General features: G+C 50.1%; 10 protein-coding genes across 10 annotated transcripts; 8 read left to right on the top strand and 2 right to left on the bottom strand.

Moving 5' to 3' along the window:
• Positions 1–35: 35 nt before the first annotated feature.
• Positions 36–1,536, top strand: MED6 (mediator complex subunit med6). Its single transcript, XM_018271938.2, has 3 exons — positions 36–319; positions 384–724; positions 780–1,536. Exons 1-3 carry the CDS (start codon positions 226–228, stop codon positions 1,329–1,331), a joined length of 987 nt encoding a protein of 328 aa, XP_018132634.1. The 5' UTR covers positions 36–225; the 3' UTR covers positions 1,332–1,536.
• Positions 1,537–1,795: 259 nt separating this feature from the next.
• GYP7 (GTPase activating protein) lies at positions 1,796–4,787 on the top strand. The gene is made up of 3 exons (XM_018271937.2): positions 1,796–2,080; positions 2,164–4,168; positions 4,223–4,787. The coding sequence occupies exons 1-3, from the start codon at positions 1,940–1,942 to the stop codon at positions 4,633–4,635; spliced, it is 2,559 nt and encodes an 852-aa protein (XP_018132635.1). The 5' UTR covers positions 1,796–1,939; the 3' UTR covers positions 4,636–4,787.
• Positions 4,788–4,993: 206 nt separating this feature from the next.
• On the top strand, positions 4,994–6,532 carry VE01_02427 (uncharacterized protein). Its single transcript, XM_018271936.2, has one exon. The coding sequence runs from the start codon at positions 5,110–5,112 to the stop codon at positions 6,010–6,012; it is 903 nt and encodes a 300-aa protein (XP_018132632.1). The 5' UTR covers positions 4,994–5,109; the 3' UTR covers positions 6,013–6,532.
• Positions 6,533–6,585: 53 nt separating this feature from the next.
• Positions 6,586–7,339, bottom strand: VE01_02426 (uncharacterized protein; the record flags this gene model as incomplete). The annotated part of the gene is made up of 3 exons (XM_018271935.1): positions 6,586–6,914; positions 6,963–7,023; positions 7,070–7,339. 3 exons carry the CDS (start codon positions 7,337–7,339, stop codon positions 6,586–6,588), a joined length of 660 nt encoding a protein of 219 aa, XP_018132811.1.
• A 3,197-nt stretch (positions 7,340–10,536) lies between these two features.
• Positions 10,537–12,487, bottom strand: MSS1 (mitochondrial splicing system related protein). Its single transcript, XM_018271934.2, has 3 exons — positions 12,122–12,487; positions 10,635–12,073; positions 10,537–10,583 (listed from the first exon to the last, which is right to left on the bottom strand). Exons 1-3 carry the CDS (start codon positions 12,410–12,412, stop codon positions 10,565–10,567), a joined length of 1,749 nt encoding a protein of 582 aa, XP_018132808.2. The 5' UTR covers positions 12,413–12,487; the 3' UTR covers positions 10,537–10,564.
• Positions 12,488–12,631: 144 nt separating this feature from the next.
• On the top strand, positions 12,632–13,879 carry VE01_02424 (uncharacterized protein). The gene is made up of 2 exons (XM_018271933.2): positions 12,632–12,808; positions 12,859–13,879. The coding sequence occupies exons 1-2, from the start codon at positions 12,747–12,749 to the stop codon at positions 13,760–13,762; spliced, it is 966 nt and encodes a 321-aa protein (XP_018132809.1). The 5' UTR covers positions 12,632–12,746; the 3' UTR covers positions 13,763–13,879.
• A 160-nt stretch (positions 13,880–14,039) lies between these two features.
• VE01_02423 (uncharacterized protein) lies at positions 14,040–15,526 on the top strand. The gene has a single exon (XM_018271932.2). It carries the CDS (start codon positions 14,246–14,248, stop codon positions 15,083–15,085), a length of 840 nt encoding a protein of 279 aa, XP_018132806.1. The 5' UTR covers positions 14,040–14,245; the 3' UTR covers positions 15,086–15,526.
• Positions 15,527–15,679: 153 nt separating this feature from the next.
• VE01_02422 (uncharacterized protein) lies at positions 15,680–17,205 on the top strand. Its single transcript, XM_018271931.2, has 3 exons — positions 15,680–16,023; positions 16,194–16,359; positions 16,410–17,205. The coding sequence occupies exons 1-3, from the start codon at positions 15,865–15,867 to the stop codon at positions 17,144–17,146; spliced, it is 1,062 nt and encodes a 353-aa protein (XP_018132807.1). The 5' UTR covers positions 15,680–15,864; the 3' UTR covers positions 17,147–17,205.
• A 135-nt stretch (positions 17,206–17,340) lies between these two features.
• VE01_02421 (uncharacterized protein) lies at positions 17,341–17,892 on the top strand (the record flags this gene model as incomplete). The annotated part of the gene is made up of 1 exon (XM_018271930.1): positions 17,341–17,892. One exon carries the CDS (start codon positions 17,341–17,343, stop codon positions 17,890–17,892), a length of 552 nt encoding a protein of 183 aa, XP_018132804.1.
• Positions 17,893–17,912: 20 nt separating this feature from the next.
• VE01_02420 (uncharacterized protein) lies at positions 17,913–18,338 on the top strand (the record flags this gene model as incomplete). The annotated part of the gene is made up of 1 exon (XM_018271929.1): positions 17,913–18,338. One exon carries the CDS (start codon positions 17,913–17,915, stop codon positions 18,336–18,338), a length of 426 nt encoding a protein of 141 aa, XP_018132805.1.
• Positions 18,339–18,485: the final 147 nt, after the last annotated feature.

The following is an 18,485-nucleotide window of genomic DNA, read 5'->3' as shown; positions in this document are numbered from 1 at the left end:
TGACCCGAGTGGCTCAACTAAAACCCGTGGGCTGACTGGAACGGTTAGTGGGGTCATTATTATTCCGACACCGAAACCTTAATTAGATTTCCCGAGGCCCCGTCGATCGCGTGCATGTTGCATGTACCAAAGATCCACCAAGGCTGTCTGTCTGTCTATCTCTGAATTGCGCCAACCATCACACAGCACAGCGTGAACAGCGTGGGTGCATTTCAAGAATACGTTATGGCGACACGGGCTTTGGATCCGCCTTTGGACGAAATACAATGGCGCTCTCCAGCATGGGCGCAGCAAATGATGGGCATTCACTCAAATTCAGGTAATTTACAGCAAGCCCTGTGTCCTCCTCGACCGAACTATCGCATTCTGACAGTATACCTCAGTGCTTCCATATTTTGCGAAATCGCCATTTTTCGATCCGACTTCAAATAATGCGGTCCTCGAAAACCAAGCAATGTACAACCAAAACATGGTGAACATTGTCGCGACTCGCGAAGCGTTCGAGGGCCGCCTGAAGACGATGTCTGGATTGGAATACGTTGTGGCGCAAGAACCCGCGGAGACGGCGCCTGGGACTGGCACTGGAGTCTGGGTTATCAGGAAGCAGACAAGGAGGAAGAGGCAAGGCCAGGAAGATGACATCACGATCCACTCCACGTATTTCGTGATGGGCGAAAATATCTACATGGCCCCAGCCTTCCTCGATGTGGTCGGCAGCCGTATGGTAAGGCTCTCCAGATTCCCCACACTCTATTCCACTACCAGTCTAACTTGAATAGCTGTCCATTTTTACCTCTCTCGATAAGTTCGTTTCAGCCGCAAACGCCCTCCCCAATTTCACGCCTTTGTCAGGGCATACGTATCTGCCGCCGGTAGCAGCACGCCCGAAGGCAACCGATTCGCAGCTAGCTACCCAAACAAGCCGGCAAAGCTCTCCGCTGTCTGATTCTGCAGGGGGTTCCAGAAAGCAGGTTTCTGGCACAACTAGCACATACATGGATGCGCGCCTGCTCGACGAGTCTTTTCAGCTTTCCATGCGCTATGGCGACGAATACATGGACGAAAATCCTATTACTGGTCACCCAGGCGCATTTAATCTCACGAGTACTGGCCGCAAAACCAAAGACGCTTTAGGAGCCGCAGCACAGAAGGCTGGCCTTCAAGATGCATCTAAAATTGGAGTTTCACTTGTGGACGAGAAACCATCCGACATTCCACCAACAAGAAAGGGCAGTAAGGCGGCTGATAAGGCCCCGAGGACTCCGGGAATACCAAAGCCGAAACGAAAGAAGAGCAAGGTGCTTTCTGCCGGTGGTGTTACACCGGTTTAATTCCGGCCATCACAGTTCTTTCTTTTTGTTGCAACCATTGGGCTGGTGTGAAGGCGTTCTTGGCGGGATGATACCCTATCAATATTAGACCAGATAGTTTGTGGTGAATGAATTGATATGCATTTTAACTATTTGATAGAGGCTATGATTATCTGTTCGTGTGAACTTGGGTGTCTAAAGACAGCTGCAACACCAATGATTTCACCAGGATCACGTTCTCCGTGACCAAGGTTAAATAATTAATATATCCAACAATCTTGATTCATTCGTAGGTAACCCTTTCAGGATTTATACGAAAGAAAATAGGGACGTGGACATTACGTCCCGGGCATTAGACGCGCAAGCCCCAACGTCTCTTGCTGCAAGACCTGTCATTGTGGGGGCCGGCAGCTGACGACTGCCCCGCCACCAACCCACCCCTGCCATGGTTTATCCTCGTGCTTGAACCAACATCACGCAGCACCCTCCGAATATAAACTCAAACAGGGTCCAAAGAAGCTGTCATATGAACATGAGCAGACTGAAAGTGTATAACCTCATTAAAACATTCGAAGCCGCCAACCTCATCTGAATACAGCAGAGCTCTATAGCTTTTAAGCCAAGGCGCAATGACGTCGCGCAGCGAAGCCTCCCCGCCATCCCCGTCAGCCTCGTTCTACGCCCTCAGCGACGATGAGGAAGGGGACTATAATACGATAACACATACAAGCTCTGGACGGGGTGTAAAGCTTCTTTACTCAAAAAGCAAGGTTCGTGCCCTATATTCCAGTTCTCGTCCAATCCGTACATCTCCGCCCGTTTGGCCCTCAGACCATACTGACACCCGCAACAGGTTTACATTCACCCGACCCCATCAGCAAAAGATAATATCCCTGGGTACATCGCTCTACTACAACAGAAGACGCCCCAGCTAGAGCGTCCGACGTCGTCATCCTCTTCGGCCTCCAAAAAGAGCACCGTTGCTCCGTCCCTCTTGCTCGCATGGCTTCCCGAAAGCTCCCTCGGCGATTCGCGAGACATATACGTCAAGGTTGACCTCTCAGAGGGTGACTCTCCGCCGAAGCAGTCATACCTAGTCCCTCCTCCGCCAACTACTACTTCACACGGGCCTACGGTCGGGCCGTATGCGTTTGCCATTCCCGTCAGCGAGATTTATTCTTTGCTTGTCCGCCCCCCAAGTCTAGGATGGTGGTTTGGAAGTGTTATAATCAACAGCCGAGCAGGCGACAGTTTTCCCGCTCTATTCTTCCACGATAGCGAATGCCAGTCTACTATACTTCAGAAGAAGCGGAGGACACGGGAAAGCTTTGACCCATTCGGTGCGAATGGTGAGATGTTCTGGGGCGGCGACGAAGTCCTCCGGTGGATCAAGAGATATGTGAAGGTTGAACGAAGCGGTGCTGAACCTAATATTTACCTTATCGAGCCTAGTAAGGAGGACAAAGAGGCGTTTGGTGAGAATCCTGTGACAGATAACACAGTACGGAGGACGTCTACCTCTGCGGGCTCGGGTATGCGCATCGGTGGTGCGGGAGGTACTGGATTTGGCAGCCGTGAAAGATCTTCGTCGTCACGAGATGATGGCGGCATGGATCCAGTCACCAAATTGTTGAAAGAGACAGGGTGGAACATAATGAATCAGTTCAGCAAGGTTACGACGTTTGCCAGAAGAACTGCCGAGAATGTGGTTGAAGATAACAGAATCCCGCCGCAGATGAGGAGGCTCTTACGGAACCCCGAAGTTCAGACGATTCAAGAGGAATTTGATGGCGCCAGGGTATATCTTGCTCGGTGGGCAATGGGAATACAAGAACAAAGTGAAAGAGACAGGGACCAGCGGATATGGACAGCTAGAGATGTTCTTGAAATGGAGGAGACAGGTGTTGGAGAATTTGAACTGCTCGATACGGAGATGACAGGCTTGAGCATGAAGCAGAAGAGGAAGCCTGTCACACTGGAAGAATGGAAAGGATTTTTCGATAAAGCAACTGGAAAACTAAGTGTTACTGTCGATGAGGTTAAAGAGCGTATCTTCCACGGCGGCCTCGACGCAGAAGACGGAGTCCGAAAAGAAGCATGGTTGTTTCTCTTGGGTGTCCATCGCTGGGACAGCTCTGCGGATGACCGAAAGGCAGAAATAGCAAGCTTACGTGACGAATATGTCAGGCTCAAGGGTGCTTGGTGGGAGAAGCTTGAAAATCTTGGTGGATCTGGTGAAGTTGGGGAATGGTGGCGGGAGCAACGCAACCGCATCGAGAAGGATGTTCATCGCACTGACCGAAATGTGCCAATCTTCGCTGGCGAAGACACTCCCCATCCAGACCCAAATTCTCCATTTTCTGAAGCTGGCACGAATGTCCATCTTGAACAGTTGAAGGACATGTTGCTCACTTACAATGAGTATAATCAGGACCTTGGATACGTCCAAGGAATGTCCGATCTGCTCGCTCCCATCTACGCTGTTATGCAGGACGATGCTGTTGCGTTTTGGGCATTCACGAAGTTCATGGACCGGATGGAGCGAAATTTCCTTCGCGACCAGTCAGGCATGCGTGCACAGCTCCTTGCTCTCGACCACCTTGTTCAGCTCATGGATCCGAAACTCTATCTTCACCTTCAATCCGCCGACAGCACCAACTTTTTCTTCTTCTTCCGCATGCTCCTTGTCTGGTATAAGCGCGAGTTTCCTTGGCTTGATATCCTTCATCTATGGGAAGTGTTGTGGACGGATTATCTCTCGAGCAATTTCCATCTCTTTGTTGCCCTAGCTATTCTTGACAAGCACCGGAGCGTTATTATGGATCACCTCAAGCAATTCGATGAGGTATTGAAATATGGTATGATATTTCCCTCGCCAAAATATGAAAGATCAGTTACTAACTCTCCCTCAGTCAACGAACTCTCCAACACCCTCGACCTGGAGGCTATTCTCATCCGTGCCGAAGCACTCTTCCGCCGCTTCGAGCGCACTCTTGAGTCCATAGACAAGAAGTCAAACTTCCCGACTCCTCGATTACGCCAGAGACCAGCCCTTAATCCACGATCGAGCTCGTCTCCATCCAATGTTCCGGTTGGGACAACGAGCGGTACCGACACCAGCACAGCAGTGGAAGCTAACGCCACGAGTCCCAAGGGCAAGGATAAAACTACGGGCCCGGAATCAAGCGCTATTCAGCAGCGAAAAATCGTTAGTCCCGAACTGAGGTTCCTGTTGTCCAGGAAGGTAGAGGTACTACCGAGGAAGATCGTGAGAAAGAAGGGAGAAGGTCTGAAGGGGAAGGACACGGTGGAAGGTTCAACATAGATGACACGAGTAGGGGCATAGCATGGGCGGAAAGGTGTTACTTGATTTTGTGTGTTTTAATGAGCACTGAGTTGTACTTAGCTTTATAGCGGCCAGAGAATATGGCAAGGGAGGCAGGTAAATCTATACAAGCAATAATAGGCTGTTACAATGTGCGATATAGCTTCACCCCTTCTGTATAATGAAAATAGACTTTGAAATTCTTCGTGGGGGACATGGGCGGAGGACCCCAGCCCAGTGGAGACCCCCAAAAATAAACATTAAGCGCCAGCCGCAGCAACCCACTTGTGTACTCGACCGGTAAATAGTTCGACCGCGCTCCGAGTACTGTCGTCATAAATCTATCAACCCCATACTGAACGAATCGAAGCCCTAAATCAGCAGAAGAAAGCCATTCTCGGCGTGTAATTGAGTCTCATCTTACTACTGAGCAACACCTAACAAACCCATACACCCTCCGGACCCAGTCCGACCATGGATCTCGTCTCGTCCATCCGCAAAGAAGGCTCCCGTGGTGGAGTCGACTTCAAATGGTCCGACGTCGAGTCCTCGACCCGCCGCGAAAACTACCTCGGCCACTCGCTCATGGCCCCCGTCGGTCGGTGGCAGAAGAACCGCGATTTGAACTGGTACGCCAAGGCGGACGACACGCCGGCGGGCGAAGGAGAGACGGAGGAGGAGAAGAAACAGAGGCTGAGGAAGGAGGAGATCAAGGCGATTAAGGAGGCTGAGGAGGATGCCCTTGCTCGCGCTCTGGGATTGCCGGTGAAGGAGAGGGTTAGCGATGCGAATGCTACGCCTGTGGGGCAACGGGAAATAAGGAAGGCGGTGCAGGATGTTGAGCCTGGGGACCAGGAGACGGAGGGACAGGGGAGATTTGGGGGATTTGTTGGTGCGGTCGGTGATAATGATCAGAAACTCGTGTTGGATGATGGTTTGGAAGGTGCCGGACCAGGCGGCTTGGCTGTGGCGGATGAACGGAAATCTAGGCGTGACGATGATAGGGGCCACAGGCGAAGGGGTGACGATGATGAGGACAGAAGGGCTAGGCACAGGCATCGCCATCACCACAGTCGGAGGGATAGGCCACGTTCAAGTTCGAGGGGCTATCGGCACGAGCGGAGTGACAGGTATCGGCATCGGGATACGGGGGACAGGAGCAGGAGTCCAGACAGGCGGGGCGATGGAGATAGAGAGTCCCAGAGAGTTCGGAAATCGAGTCGGGAAAGGAGAAGCAGCAGGGAGAGGGGTCACAGCAGAGAACGGAGACGACGTGAGAGGAGTCCGGATAATCGACAGAGGGATCGCAGTCGGGACAGGGGACACAGCAGGGAAAGGAAGAGGAGAGAGCGAAGCCCGGATACCAGACCGAGATAAAGGAGGGGTCGGGATGGGGAGTGAGGGGGACAGTTAAATTGAACGGATTCGGAACCCAGACTTTGGTTAAGAATGTTCAGAGCAATCACGCGGTGATTCAGCACATAGGAGAGTTGTTCCGTTAATATAGTGAAACTCAAATGTTAATACAACTGTTCAGTGTTCTTGCTCTGGTTATGCTTTCGTCCGTAGCACCTCGCTGCTGCCAAATATCCCACCACGGACTATCTGAACTTAGGTAACGACCATAATGTCCCTCCACAGTCTATCACGACTCAATAACGACCAAACGCCTCCCCAAAAACACAGCAACGACCAAAAACCTCCTAAAACGCAGTAACCTCCCAAAACGCAGTAACGACCAATCCTCGAAACACAATGCCCATGGGTATATATATAAAAACGAAACGAAAGAAACAAGCCCTCCTGCTCCATCGCTAAACTTCGAGTAGGTGATGTCGACCTACCAAGGAAGGTTTGATAACCTGTACGGTGACCTGCATAGGAAATGAAAAGGAAGAAGATCTGAATAAGATATCTTTCGATTATCTCTTGTTCAGCTCTTGTCCCTTTTCATTTCCTGTGCACGTCACCGTATAGGTTATCAAACCTTCCTTCGTGGATCGACATCACCCACTCAAAGTCTTCAATAAATTCATTGTCATAATCCTTTTCTCTTATCATCCAGTACTCAAACTGGATGTCAGCAGTCTGACGCTGAGGTGACTCTCCTCCGTCGGAGGCTGGGGCCTCGATCTGTTTGTCCTCGCGGAAGTCTTCTCCATCGATACCGTTAACCCTTTCGGCCATGTTGTTGATGGAGTCGTCTGCCTTGTTGTTGATGAAGTCGTCCGCCTGGTTGTTGATGAAGTCTGCGGCCCCATTATCAATGAGAGCTGGATCTTGCTCCTAGTTAGTAGTCTTTCTGAGCAGTTCCGATGGCTACTTACGAATCTTTTCAAATGTTCCGCTCCCAGTGTCCCGCAGCAAGTCATCTTTGTGGCCAGTTGGCTATTCACTGTAAGTAATTGCTTCTTAATATTTAGATATAACTTACCCTTTCCATATGCATCAACAGCCCGGCCTTCCGCGTGAAGACCGTATCACATCCGTCCACCGGGCATTGCCATTCACCATTTTGAGCGTTAGAGTCGCGTGCTTGGTAGTTTTGTGGAAGAAGCATGACACGATCATTCTTTAAGGACCGGTATTGTTTCTTATTGAGAACCTTTCCCGTGGGATTAGGATGGTTGATAGATATAATCCGTCCATCAGCGGCCTTTTTCGTCAACCCGAGGGCTATCGTCTTGGGTATTTTATCTGCCATTATGTAGGTGAGAATGAAGATACGTTTAATGTATAGCACAGTCTTTGCAGGAAGTAATTAAAGGTTATGATGTGAGTTTGGTTGGGAAAAAAGTATCTTGGTGGTGGTGGTGGTAGTGTTGAGCGAAAGGAGGTGAAGTTGAAATGTTACTACAAGCTTCACAAGTTGGCACGCAGCGCACTAGCAGTTCACTTTTGGTAGTAAATTACTATCCCCTCCATCTAGCTGTTTCTCTGCTATGTTTCTGCTATTGAAAACTGTTTCCACGGAGACACTGCGTTCATCGTACACATCTCTTCTAAATCCCCAAAGCAAATCACGGGGCTTCAACAGACTTGCGAGAGGGAAAGTATACTATTATAACTATATTCTAAGAGTTCAGATCATTACAATCAAGCAGAATGAAGAAATTTTGTTCTCATTTGTTGGTCGTGGGTGGGTGGGGTTTACAACGACCTGGCTTTATTCGGGCACCTTTTGACGAAAAGGAGACTCCTTCTGTTGATAGCATCACAATCGCTCCACGCGCCACGACCCACAACTAACTGCAATACTCCAAATCTTTTAAACTTCATAGCAATAGTCTCCTTGTTGGTATCACCCCGAGCAACGAACTTGCAATGCTGCTTTCTGATGGTTTCTACAATATCAACAATCTTATCATATGCCACACCATGCCCGCCTTATGGGAACCTGAAACGAATTCACACAGCTCGAGAGCAGCCATTCATGGAAACATATTTTATTAGTCTGATCTGATAACTATTTGATCTGATAACTAGTTATCAGACGTTCAAGTAACAAGGTCCTCTTGGACTACTCCACTGTTGTCCAAGCCTTGGCATCTGTCTCTCTCGGCGATCCTTGAGAATCATCGGAGCCGCGCCTTGGGTTTACTCCGAAGGATCTCTGGCAAGGCAAACCAGTACGCCTTGCCATTTACATAAGACATAGTCATGCTTCATCCTTCTCGGTGGACGGAATTACAGAAGAAATACAACATTGTCCCGGTACATCAACAGAAAACTGTGCAAAGGAGTCACCCCAAGGCAGCACTTCCAAATCAAGTATGTAACAATTTGGAGTCAGGCGAATGCATATAGGATTCGAATCTTGGCCCTTGTTTTGTGATTACTGGAGAATGAAAATGTTTCTACCTTAATGATAACTGCAGGAAATACGGGACATTTGACACAGCTGAAGCCTTAACGGCCCGAGTTGAAACACCTGTGACTACACTTACTACAGCAACACAGTCAAATCTTCGTATTTGCCACCGCACCAGCCACCGGTCATCAGGTTAGTCATCCTGCTGGCGTAAAACGCTGCAGTGATACTGTAAAAGCACTGTCATCAACTTGCTGACAGTATTTGAGGCTGGGGCCCAAAAATAGAAATGGTCCCCTTGCAAGCTAGCCGAAATTATTAAGCGCAATGCGCTTGCGCATAGCGCTTCTTCCTTCTCCAGGGGTCTGCCGCCAATGACCTGCCATACCGAGCGTCCCGTCGGCTCGAGAGAAGGGCCGCACCAATCGCCTCAGCCGTCTTATGGACCCCATCCGACGCGTATGTTGACCAATCCCCTCCGGAATCTCGACTTTCCAGAACCCAGGTTGTTGTTCTGCTGACGCTTGGCTGCGTCTGATTCGCTCCCCCGGCGTCCCAAACCGTCCCAGACCTCGTTTTAGCATCATGCGCCGCTAAATACTCCACTACGTACTTCCCGTCATGGCCCTGTGCCTTGTCATCGCTAAAATAGAGCGCAGCAACGCAGAAAATGCTAATCGTGTTACTTTGGCGTTTCGGTGGCTTACGGAATCATGGAAAAGAAGACTCGTGTTATCGTGTTATGCGCCTTTCACCCATACACTGCCACATTAGAGCTACTACATCGCAGATCCACAACTCCGAATTTGGGTCTAAGTTATCGTACCTGCAGGCCCCGGCTGCCTAAGTTGGTACTCGTACATGACACAGAGTGAGATTACGAGTGCGACCATGTGGCCCTTACGACCACAATACCGGTGCCGAAATAGACTCCCTGAGATCCCATCCCGCCCAGCCACGTTCCTAATGCCTGCTTGTGCTGCGCTGACTAGATCCCGCGCAATACCAACTTCTGGAAAGGACGCCGCATCGCTCTGTAATTGGAGGGCAAGTGCCTGCAGGGTTGCCATGTTTACGTCGGCGTGGGCATAGGGCTGAGTGTGTGACGAAATGCCGCGAGTTCCTCACCAGATCCGGGGTTCCGCAGGGGAACTGTTGCCTGGGCCTCAATGGGCAAGAAAAGTATATATGGCTCGTAGACCTTCTCCTTGAATCTTCTTTTTTTTTCTACATCAGCATCAGCATCTTCATTACACTTCTCACATTCACACTATCATCAACCGCTTCTCACCTCAAACACACTCTTCAACTACACATCTCCAACTTCTTCCAACCATATCAGACTTATACACACCTCCAAAACCACTCAACTATCCCATCACAATGTCTTTCACCTCATCAACCATCTCCTCGGCCACCTTTGGCTGTGCCCTCCTGGACAGGTCATCTGCTTCAACCACCGGGCAGATGACGAACCAAGGCCGCGGCGGCTACAACCGCGGACCCGACGACGATGATGAGCCCGAGGACGGACGCGGAGGTTACAACTAAGCATCTCCTACTTTGTCACGCAGCTTTCAATCACCTATCTTGGTTCAACTTGGCGTTACAAAAATAAGATCTCACCTCTCCTCACGGCATTCTCTCTGGCGTCCTCAACTCTACTTCATTCGAAATTAATTTTTCATCTTTACGCTATATTACTACTACCTGCATTCTCGGCGTTCTGGATAGAGCTGAAATCATGGAGTCACTCAACAAATCACCATCGTCATTCTTCGCATTTTCATCGCATTTCAGTATGGCGTACTAGCGCCGTCGTTCTCGCATCGCATCGCAATTAGACTGCTTCTTTTCTTCCGTTTTTGAGGGCTTGGAGCGTTGGCTGGCATTATCTTGGGGCATCAGCATCAGTTTAGCGTCAGCATTGGTATCGGATATTGGCATCGCATTGGCATCAATAGATGCATAGGGACGGGCATTGGGATGGAGTTACGCATTTGATTTTCACTGGCATTGGATATTTTCATGGGATCGCGGGTAGTTTTTGTTTTAGAATATGTATTTGCATTGATTGCATCAATAGATAGTCTCACTTCTCATACACAAAGTCTTTGTCTATTTCCCCACACAAAATCTGCTTGATTGTTAGCATTGTATCATTTGACGGGGTGACAGAAAATCTTACTTCTCAAACACTACCCCTAATACCTCCTCCACATCCCCACCCTCCCCTCGGCCCGTAAGTTTACTAAGATTATTCGCCGCGGTTCTCAGATGCTCCGCCGCCACCACAATATCGAAATCCAGCGACATATCGGCTTCTTGAGTCTCGCTCTCGTACAGGGATAGGTATTCATCGCATCTTGAGAGAAGTTGACGCTGGCGCTCTGTAACTCCATACAGGTCTTCATCGCCAAGGGTAGTGAGGGACTGGAAGGAGGACGTGAGGTGAGAAATTAGGAATGAGATGTTGCCCGCATCTTGAGCTGAGGGTGTCGATACAAGATCCGATTTGCATGAAATGGGGATGATCTTGTTCTCTGGGACTGAAGGCAGCGAGGACTTGAAGCTGTGGAGGATCCGAGCGAAGATAGTCTCGGGAATAATGTCGGTTTTGTTGACGACCACTACGTATTCCTCTGCTTTGGTAGCAATGTCGAGAGCCTCCGTATCATAGCGTATTTCCCACCCCTCCTTCCCATTTGAAAGTTCCACTGAAGCCATCACAATAATTAGATCAGACTCCGCAGCTTTCGCTTTGGCTCTTCTGATCCCCTCTTCTTCCACCTCTCCAATGCGGTCTCTTATCGTGGCGGGCTCCCTGTCAACTCCAGACGAGGGCGATCTCAACCCCGCCGTATCAGCGAAAGTGCACAGATACCCCTCAATATCAAGGCCGACTTCGACTATATCTCTCGTCGTCCCCGCCTCGGTACTGACAATCGAAGCCTCTCTGCCAACAATTCGATTCAACAGCGAGCTCTTCCCAGCATTGGGAGGTCCAAGCATGGATATTCTGATACCCTTCCGCAGCATCTCTCCGCGCCGACTCCCTTCCTCATGTGCTTTGATAGAAGCCCGGATATTTTCAACAACAGCCCCCACATTCTTCAACAAATCCGGATCAGAATCTTCAAAGTCATGATCCTCAGAGAAGTCAATCAGCGCCTCTAACTCTCCCCGCGCCTCAAGAAGCTGCTGTCTCCAGCCTTCATAAGCCCTTCCCAGAGCGCCAGAGTTTCCCCTCACAGCTGCTCTGCGCTGCTGCTCCGTCTCCGCAGACAAGGTATCACTCAGCGCCTCCACCTGCGCCAGGTCAAGTCTGTTGTTCTGGAATGCTCGTCTTGTGAATTCTCCAGGCTCGGCATAGCGGATCGTAGATGCAGATTTGCACCGTGAAATTGCTGCCAAAACGGCCTTAACTGTTGCGGGGCCGCCGTGGATGTGCAGCTCTAGCATTTCCTCGCCGGTGACGGTCTTCGGCGAAGGGAAGTGGAGGACGAGCGCATCTGAGTCGAGGACGCTCGGTTTGGAGCTGTTGGTGGGGTTTGGTTCGTAGAGAGTACGTAGAGTGGCGTATCGGGGTTTAGGAATTGCTTTCGAGGGGCATAATGCACGATATACCTATGCCAGTTAGAACGGCGAAGGGGGAGGGGGCATTGGTTCACTCACATCCAAGGATCCTGTCCCAGAAACTCGAATTATGGCAATCCCTGCCCTGCCCGGAGCCGTCGAAACTGCATAAATGGTATCATCAAAGAACGAAACAATGCCACGACCAACGCTTTCTCCATTTTGTTGTGCCTGTATTGTGCTGTGAAACCGGCGGCGCCCGGAAGGTATATGTGATGGACTCAAGAAATCCAGCCCGATCCTTGAGCTGGCCCTTGACGCATTGCGTAGATAACTGAGTAGAGCCGCTTGCGCACCGCGCCGTGCTATAAGAGTAACATTTCGCTTCATTGACGCAACATATCATACAAAATCGCTGTAAATATCGGTGTTTGAAGATTGGATTGGCAAGGCTGAGGCTTTGCGATGCGCCAGGGATGGATTTGGCTGGTAGTTGGTACGTACCTAAAGCTAGGTAAGGCTGGCGGCCTGGCGGGGATTTGTTGCTGCCTGGAATTGTGAATTGATCCGAAAAAAGTTCCCCAGACGAAATATTTCTTATCAGCGAGGAAATCTACAACCTTTTTCCACGGCCTCAAAGCATCGCAACGAAAAAGTCGGAGGCTACTGTGCAAACTTCTAAAATCGGTTTTCAGAACCTTCGAATAGGTTCACCGTTTCAAAAATGTCTTCAGACGAAATCGTCTGGCAGGTTATCAACCAGCAGTTTTGCTCGTTCAAACTCAAGTATGGCGAACCTCCGAGTCTCGTGATAAATCAAAACTAACATTTTCCAGAACTACGAAAGAGAAGAACTTCTGTCGTAACGAATACAATGTCACTGGTCTTTGCAACAGACAATCATGCCCTCTGGCCAACTCCCGATATGCCACCGTCCGCTCCAATCCCGATACGGGCACCCTCTACCTCTACATGAAGACAATCGAACGTGCTCACATGCCATCAAAGCTGTGGGAGAGGATAAAGCTGTCGCAGAACTACGTCAAAGCGCTCGAGCAAGTCGATGAGAGATTAATATACTGGCCAAAGTTCTTGGTGCACAAGTGCAAGCAAAGGCTTACGAGGTTGACACAAGTCGGCATCAGGATGAGGAGACTGGCAAAGGAGGATGAGAGGTTAGGCGAGAGGGTTGTTCCAAAGCTTGCTCCCAAGGTCAGGAGAAGAGAAGAGACGAGAGAGAGAAAGGCGCTTGCTGCTGCGAAGGTTGAGAGAGCCATTGAGAGGGAGCTGATTGAGCGATTGAGGAGTGGCGCATACGGCGACCAGCCATTGAACGTCAGCGAGTCTATCTGGAAGAAGGTACTCAAGGGCCTTGAGCGACAGGGAGAGGGTACCAGAGACGAGGATATGGACGAGGGCATCGAAGAGGAGGAGGATGAAGAGATGGAGGAGGAGGAGGAGGGTGTCGGCATGGTTGAGTACGTCAGCGACTTGGGCGAAGATGAGGAAGATCTAGGCGATCTCGAGGACTGGCTAGGAAGCGATGCTGAGGAGGGCACTGATGAAGATGAGGATGATGATGAGGACAGTGATAGCAACAGCGACGAGGAGGATATTGCAAAGAAGCTTAGCGGGTCCAAGAGGAAGCGCCCAGCAGCGCCAAAGGGCAAGCCAAGGAAGACCGCCAAGATGGAGGTCGAGTATGAGGTTGAGGGTGAGACACGCGCAACTACTACATGAGATATGTCGCTGGGGAGTGTCATGGGATTGTAAATAGTTTGATAGGAGCATACGTTGATACCATAAAACAATTATATGCAATCGCGAGAGTGCAAAGATAATTCAAGACAATCCACTGAGTAATGAACTCCTCCAACTTTTGCTGTTCTCCATGAATCTTTAGTATATGCATCCCATTAATGTGGCCTTGGCGCGCCAGGCCTTAAATCTGGGTGGAGCGCTTGGATGTGAAACCTTAATCCACCGGTAACAGCCGCTACGTAACCCCACCTCCCAACTCTGTACGAGTCTACCCACCTCGGTGAAGCACTTGAGACACCGATCCCCTCCTCATTCACAACCACCTCCTTCAACACGGCGATCAGAAGTCAGAGCACCTTCATTGCCTCCAAAGCTTTACTTCTTAACAGAAGTCACCTCTCGAACTACTGAACGCAACAACGACCACTTGCATGGGCACAGCAACATAGGCAACACGCAATCATGTCATCCTACCTTTCCAACCTCCTCACCACGACATCCACCCGCTACGCTTCTCTTCGCAACCTCCTCCCGACCGGAGAAGCTGATGGCGATACCCCAGACGACACACACATCTGCAGGGTCCTACGCGCATACTACACCGAGAAGGGCAGAGCCTTTCCACCTTGGCTGCCACCCGACCCAAAAGCCGCTCCACCCCCACAGGTTCAACAACAAAACTACGGCGCACCTGTCGGAGCTGGATATGGCAATCTTGCAAATGCAGGGAGCAGCGGCAACAAGCTAACGAGCCTATGGGACAACAAAGCTTCCTCGGGGTCCCCCGCACCGACGCCAGTTAATCAAAGCTTGAGACAGGGGAGACCAGGTGGATCTCCAGCGCTACGAGCCGGTGGCGGGATGCAACGAGGGCAGCAGCAACAACAACAACAAGAATACGTGGCTGCGCGGCCGCTGCCGAGCCAGAGGGATGGGTCATACCAGAATTCGCTAGCCTTACAGCCCACGATCAGTGCGGGTTCGGCACAGGATCGACTGAAGCAGAGATTATGGGGCGGCGCTAAGAGCAACAGCTCGTCACAAAGTTCACTGGACCAACCACAAGGGAGGAGCCCTGGGATGAGCCCGGGAAGGAACCCACAACCACCACCACAGAGGGGTGGCTACGAAAGGCAGGAGAGTTATAACAGCGGCAGATCGAATGAGAGTCCAGGCGTATCTGCGAACTCGCCTTGGTCACAAAATGGTGGCGGAGGCGATCAGTATGGTAATGGTAGACAGGGACAAGGACAGGATCCAAGGCGGCAAGGCTTGCCCAGCAATCCGAGGGGGTACAGATGAATGTATGCCTCATGCGGGGCGAGATGACGTTTTTATGAATACTTTGAGCAAGGCGTTGGTGGCACCTGGGAGCAACATGCTTAAGTCTAGCTGTGCGGCAGAATAGACGGCCATGGGGCGGAATAAACAGCCATTTTAGATGCTCAAGCAAACTAAACTGCTCGTCTCTTCTCCAAGCACTTCTACAGTAAATTTTTATCTCGATATATCTACATGACTTAAATTTCCCAACACTATTTATGAAAGCATACTAGGTAGTAGGGCAGTTTTGTGGATATAATAAGAGCTTCGGCGCCTCCACTTGAAGACACAATCTACTGGATCAGCCTCAGTTATTAGCATCGAGTGAAATATACTGATTTCAATGTTTCACGGCCGTAAAGGCGAAATTGCCAGGTCTCTAAATAGCTTGTTATTATCATAGTTCAAAATATATGTCATGGTATAGTTAAAGGTTGTTATTCAACAGCAAACGTTGAAGGTTGCTTTTGTCCGTTACGTCGTGTTACCCAGCCACTCGCGATAAGGTTCAAGCAAGACCTAAATTGTTTTCCATAAATTAGAGGTCCTAAATTCGTATCTTACTACGGTCACATCTGAGATATATAATAGCTAATATTTATTTATTTTTATTGTCGAAAGTCTTGGACTTTTTGGGTGTCATATTATTTGTTGAAGCTAAATAATAAAATCGGGCAATCGTCGAAAATCGGAATATATTTCGAAAATCTTAGCTCTCCGTACCCAACAGGTCACTCAAGAACCATATTATCACCAAAATGGCCCCATCAGCGATCGCACAGAGGAGAACACATAATTTACTACTGTTCCAAAAGCTACTGAACCTGCGTGATGGGGCGAGTCCATTCACGCTGCTGTTGGATACGTTAGAGCAGTCATCACGGCCGGTCGTTCGCGAGTTCATAACAAGGGCAAAGGTGAGTCAAAGAACACAACCTGTTTCATTCTTTCTGTGTAACTGTCAAAACCTTACTGGATGATTTTTTTGGGGGATGTACTCCAAGTACGAGTATTGTGCTGTTGCAGATGTCTTGGGAGCCTGTTCTTCGCCTTGTTTCTTGTGGCATATTTACTGACCACCATACAGATTGCCAAATCAAAAGTCATATTTGTATCATTCCAGACCTTGAAGTCGCCTTCACAGGTCGACGTGGTCATCAGAGCACATGGCAAGCCACTGGCAGCTCTCAAGCAGGAGATTTTGACGCACCTGCCTCCGCCACCCAGTGCTGCAGCGCCAACGCCAAGTGCCAGTGAGTCCCAAGTTGCCCAGCCATCAGGCGGAAAACTAACGATATAATAGAAGCTATTGTCATTATTGATACGCTCTATTCCTTGGCCGCTTCGGCGTCGTTCTCTCTACCAGGGTTCCTCTCATCATTCCTGTTCCCCGGCATCTCCCTCGTCGCCACATACCACCTCGATATCCCTCTCACCACGCAGAAATCGCTAAACCCATACGCCCCAAGCCCACTAACTACTCTCTCCTACTTGGCAACGTCTATCCTCCGCATCTCCTCGCTCGATCACGCCGTGCAAGAAAAGCGCGCACGTGATCGCAGTTTACCAGAACCAACCTTTGGTTTGCACGAGGGGAGGGATGGCGTTATTATCGGGCGGAAGAGCCTCGGCGACCAAGTACAGGGTGTTGTCGTTGAAATGGAGATTCGACGCAAGAGTGGACGTGGAGTGAGGGAAGTTCTGGTTTTGGCTCCGTCATCAGCATCACTGCCGTCCTCACTGGAGGCAGGAGGCAAGATGAGAGTTGGTCCTGGTGCTGCGGGAAGCAAAATCTGTTTGTTGGATGATCACCCTCTTTATGCAGCACCGGAAGTTGGTGATGGTCAGGGAGCAATGGATGACGAGGACGAGGAGCCGGAATCGACCTTTAGCCTGGGGTTGACCGAAAAACAGAAGAAGGACAGGGAGGGAGTTGTGCTACCATACTTTGATGCACAGAGCGGTGGAGGGGATGGGGGGAGGATTTTGTATGAGATGGGGAGGGAAGATGATTGGGACCCTGAGGAGGATGAGATCTAGAATTTATAGGCAAACTACTAGCATTAGAGGAAACAAAGCCCGCAGAATAAAAATGCTACTTTTTACGTCTAGTTTTTTTGATATCGTTAGTTATATTTCACGTTGGTCCTAAAGTGCAATAAAGTGAATTAGGGTCACGTGCAACCGTGAATATTTGTGCCAAGACACTGGGCGACAGCCTCGCAGCCTCACTTATGTTATTTCTCAGAGGACCATCATTACCTCCGCAAACAACATACCACTTCCATTCACACTCCAAACTGAACCGAATATGGCAGAACCACCATATAAACGGTCAAGGCGAGACTTCGACTCCGATCGCCCTCCCGTTGACTCTCGGAACCCTCGCGACAGGCGCGGTGGAAGGCAAGACCTGGACCGTGGCAACGACCGAAATAGATCGTACAGATCAAGAACACCCGAGCGCCCACGCGACCGTGACCATGATCGCGACAACCAGCGCTATGACCGTGGTGGTGGACGACGAGATGATCGCAGAGATCGCGACGGCGGACGGAGAGACGAACCGCGCAGAGATGACAGAGGCAGACATGGCCCCCGGGATATGGACAGGGATGGAGATCGGAGGCAATACAGAGATGATCGAGGCCCTCGAGACGGTGACCGAGGTCAACGCGACAGAAGGAGAGACGGAGAAGGCGACTCGAAGCGCCGAAGCAGAAGCCCGCGTGGAGAACGTTCCCGGGAAAGAGAACCATCTGCGGATGCCGCGCACCCCAATATGACTCGTATAGTCGAGCAAGAGATGCCACTACGACAAGGAAGCAAACAAGGGAGCCGACACGCTACACCCCCCGTTGCATTCAAAGTTGGCCGACCAGACAGCCGAGCAGGCTCAAGAGATCCCGGCGGACAGAGCCCAGCACAACCGGAGGCAGCTGCTACCAGCGCGAGTGCAAGCCACAAGAATAAGCCCAAAGCAGCCGATTTTATTGGCGCCGACGATATGGATGTTGAAGAAGGCGAGGAGGACGATATTGTGGTTGAGGATGATGCAATGGCAGCCATGCAGGCAATGATGGGCTTTGGAGGATTCGGAACTACAAAACAGAAGAAAGTATTGGGGAATGATATTGGTGGGATCAGGAAAGAGAAGAAGACGGAGTACAGGCAGTATATGAACAGAGTTGGAGGATTCAATAGGCCGCTCAGTCCCAGCAGGGAGACGTAAAGAGAGGACGATTTGATGCTTCGAATGCATAGCGTGCAGCGTATCTTTTCAAGATAACCAAAGAATTTACAATGAGATTATTTGACACCTCAAGTTTCATGAATTACAGAATTGAATGTTATACTTTGAACGTGCCTTGAAGATTGG

The sequence above is a fragment of the Pseudogymnoascus verrucosus genome (genome assembly GCF_001662655.1).
Source record: "Pseudogymnoascus verrucosus strain UAMH 10579 unplaced genomic scaffold scaffold_9, whole genome shotgun sequence".
In the NCBI taxonomy this organism is placed as follows: domain Eukaryota; kingdom Fungi; phylum Ascomycota; class Leotiomycetes; order Thelebolales; family Thelebolaceae; genus Pseudogymnoascus; species Pseudogymnoascus verrucosus.
Note: the sequence above shows the minus strand (reverse complement) of the source record. Positions and strands in the feature narration are given on the sequence as shown.

Coding starts and splice junctions, on each gene's coding strand:
- VE01_02423 (XM_018271932.2), top strand. CDS start 14,246: ATGTCATCCTACCTTTCCAACCTCCTCACCACGACATCCACCCGCTAC.
- GYP7 (XM_018271937.2), top strand. CDS start 1,940: ATGACGTCGCGCAGCGAAGCCTCCCCGCCATCCCCGTCAGCCTCGTTC. Junction 2,081..2,163: donor TTCTTTACTCAAAAAGCAAG/GTTCGTGCCCTA, acceptor CACCCGCAACAG/GTTTACATTCACCCGACCCC. Junction 4,169..4,222: donor CGATGAGGTATTGAAATATG/GTATGATATTTC, acceptor ACTCTCCCTCAG/TCAACGAACTCTCCAACACC.
- VE01_02424 (XM_018271933.2), top strand. CDS start 12,747: ATGTCTTCAGACGAAATCGTCTGGCAGGTTATCAACCAGCAGTTTTGC. Junction 12,809..12,858: donor TTTTGCTCGTTCAAACTCAA/GTATGGCGAACC, acceptor AACATTTTCCAG/AACTACGAAAGAGAAGAACT.
- VE01_02422 (XM_018271931.2), top strand. CDS start 15,865: ATGGCCCCATCAGCGATCGCACAGAGGAGAACACATAATTTACTACTG. Junction 16,024..16,193: donor AGTTCATAACAAGGGCAAAG/GTGAGTCAAAGA, acceptor ACCACCATACAG/ATTGCCAAATCAAAAGTCAT. Junction 16,360..16,409: donor AGCGCCAACGCCAAGTGCCA/GTGAGTCCCAAG, acceptor ACGATATAATAG/AAGCTATTGTCATTATTGAT.
- MED6 (XM_018271938.2), top strand. CDS start 226: ATGGCGACACGGGCTTTGGATCCGCCTTTGGACGAAATACAATGGCGC. Junction 320..383: donor GGGCATTCACTCAAATTCAG/GTAATTTACAGC, acceptor AGTATACCTCAG/TGCTTCCATATTTTGCGAAA. Junction 725..779: donor ATGTGGTCGGCAGCCGTATG/GTAAGGCTCTCC, acceptor TAACTTGAATAG/CTGTCCATTTTTACCTCTCT.
- MSS1 (XM_018271934.2), bottom strand. CDS start 12,412: ATGAAGCGAAATGTTACTCTTATAGCACGGCGCGGTGCGCAAGCGGCT. Junction 12,074..12,121: donor CTGGGACAGGATCCTTGGAT/GTGAGTGAACCA, acceptor TAACTGGCATAG/GTATATCGTGCATTATGCCC.
- VE01_02427 (XM_018271936.2), top strand. CDS start 5,110: ATGGATCTCGTCTCGTCCATCCGCAAAGAAGGCTCCCGTGGTGGAGTC.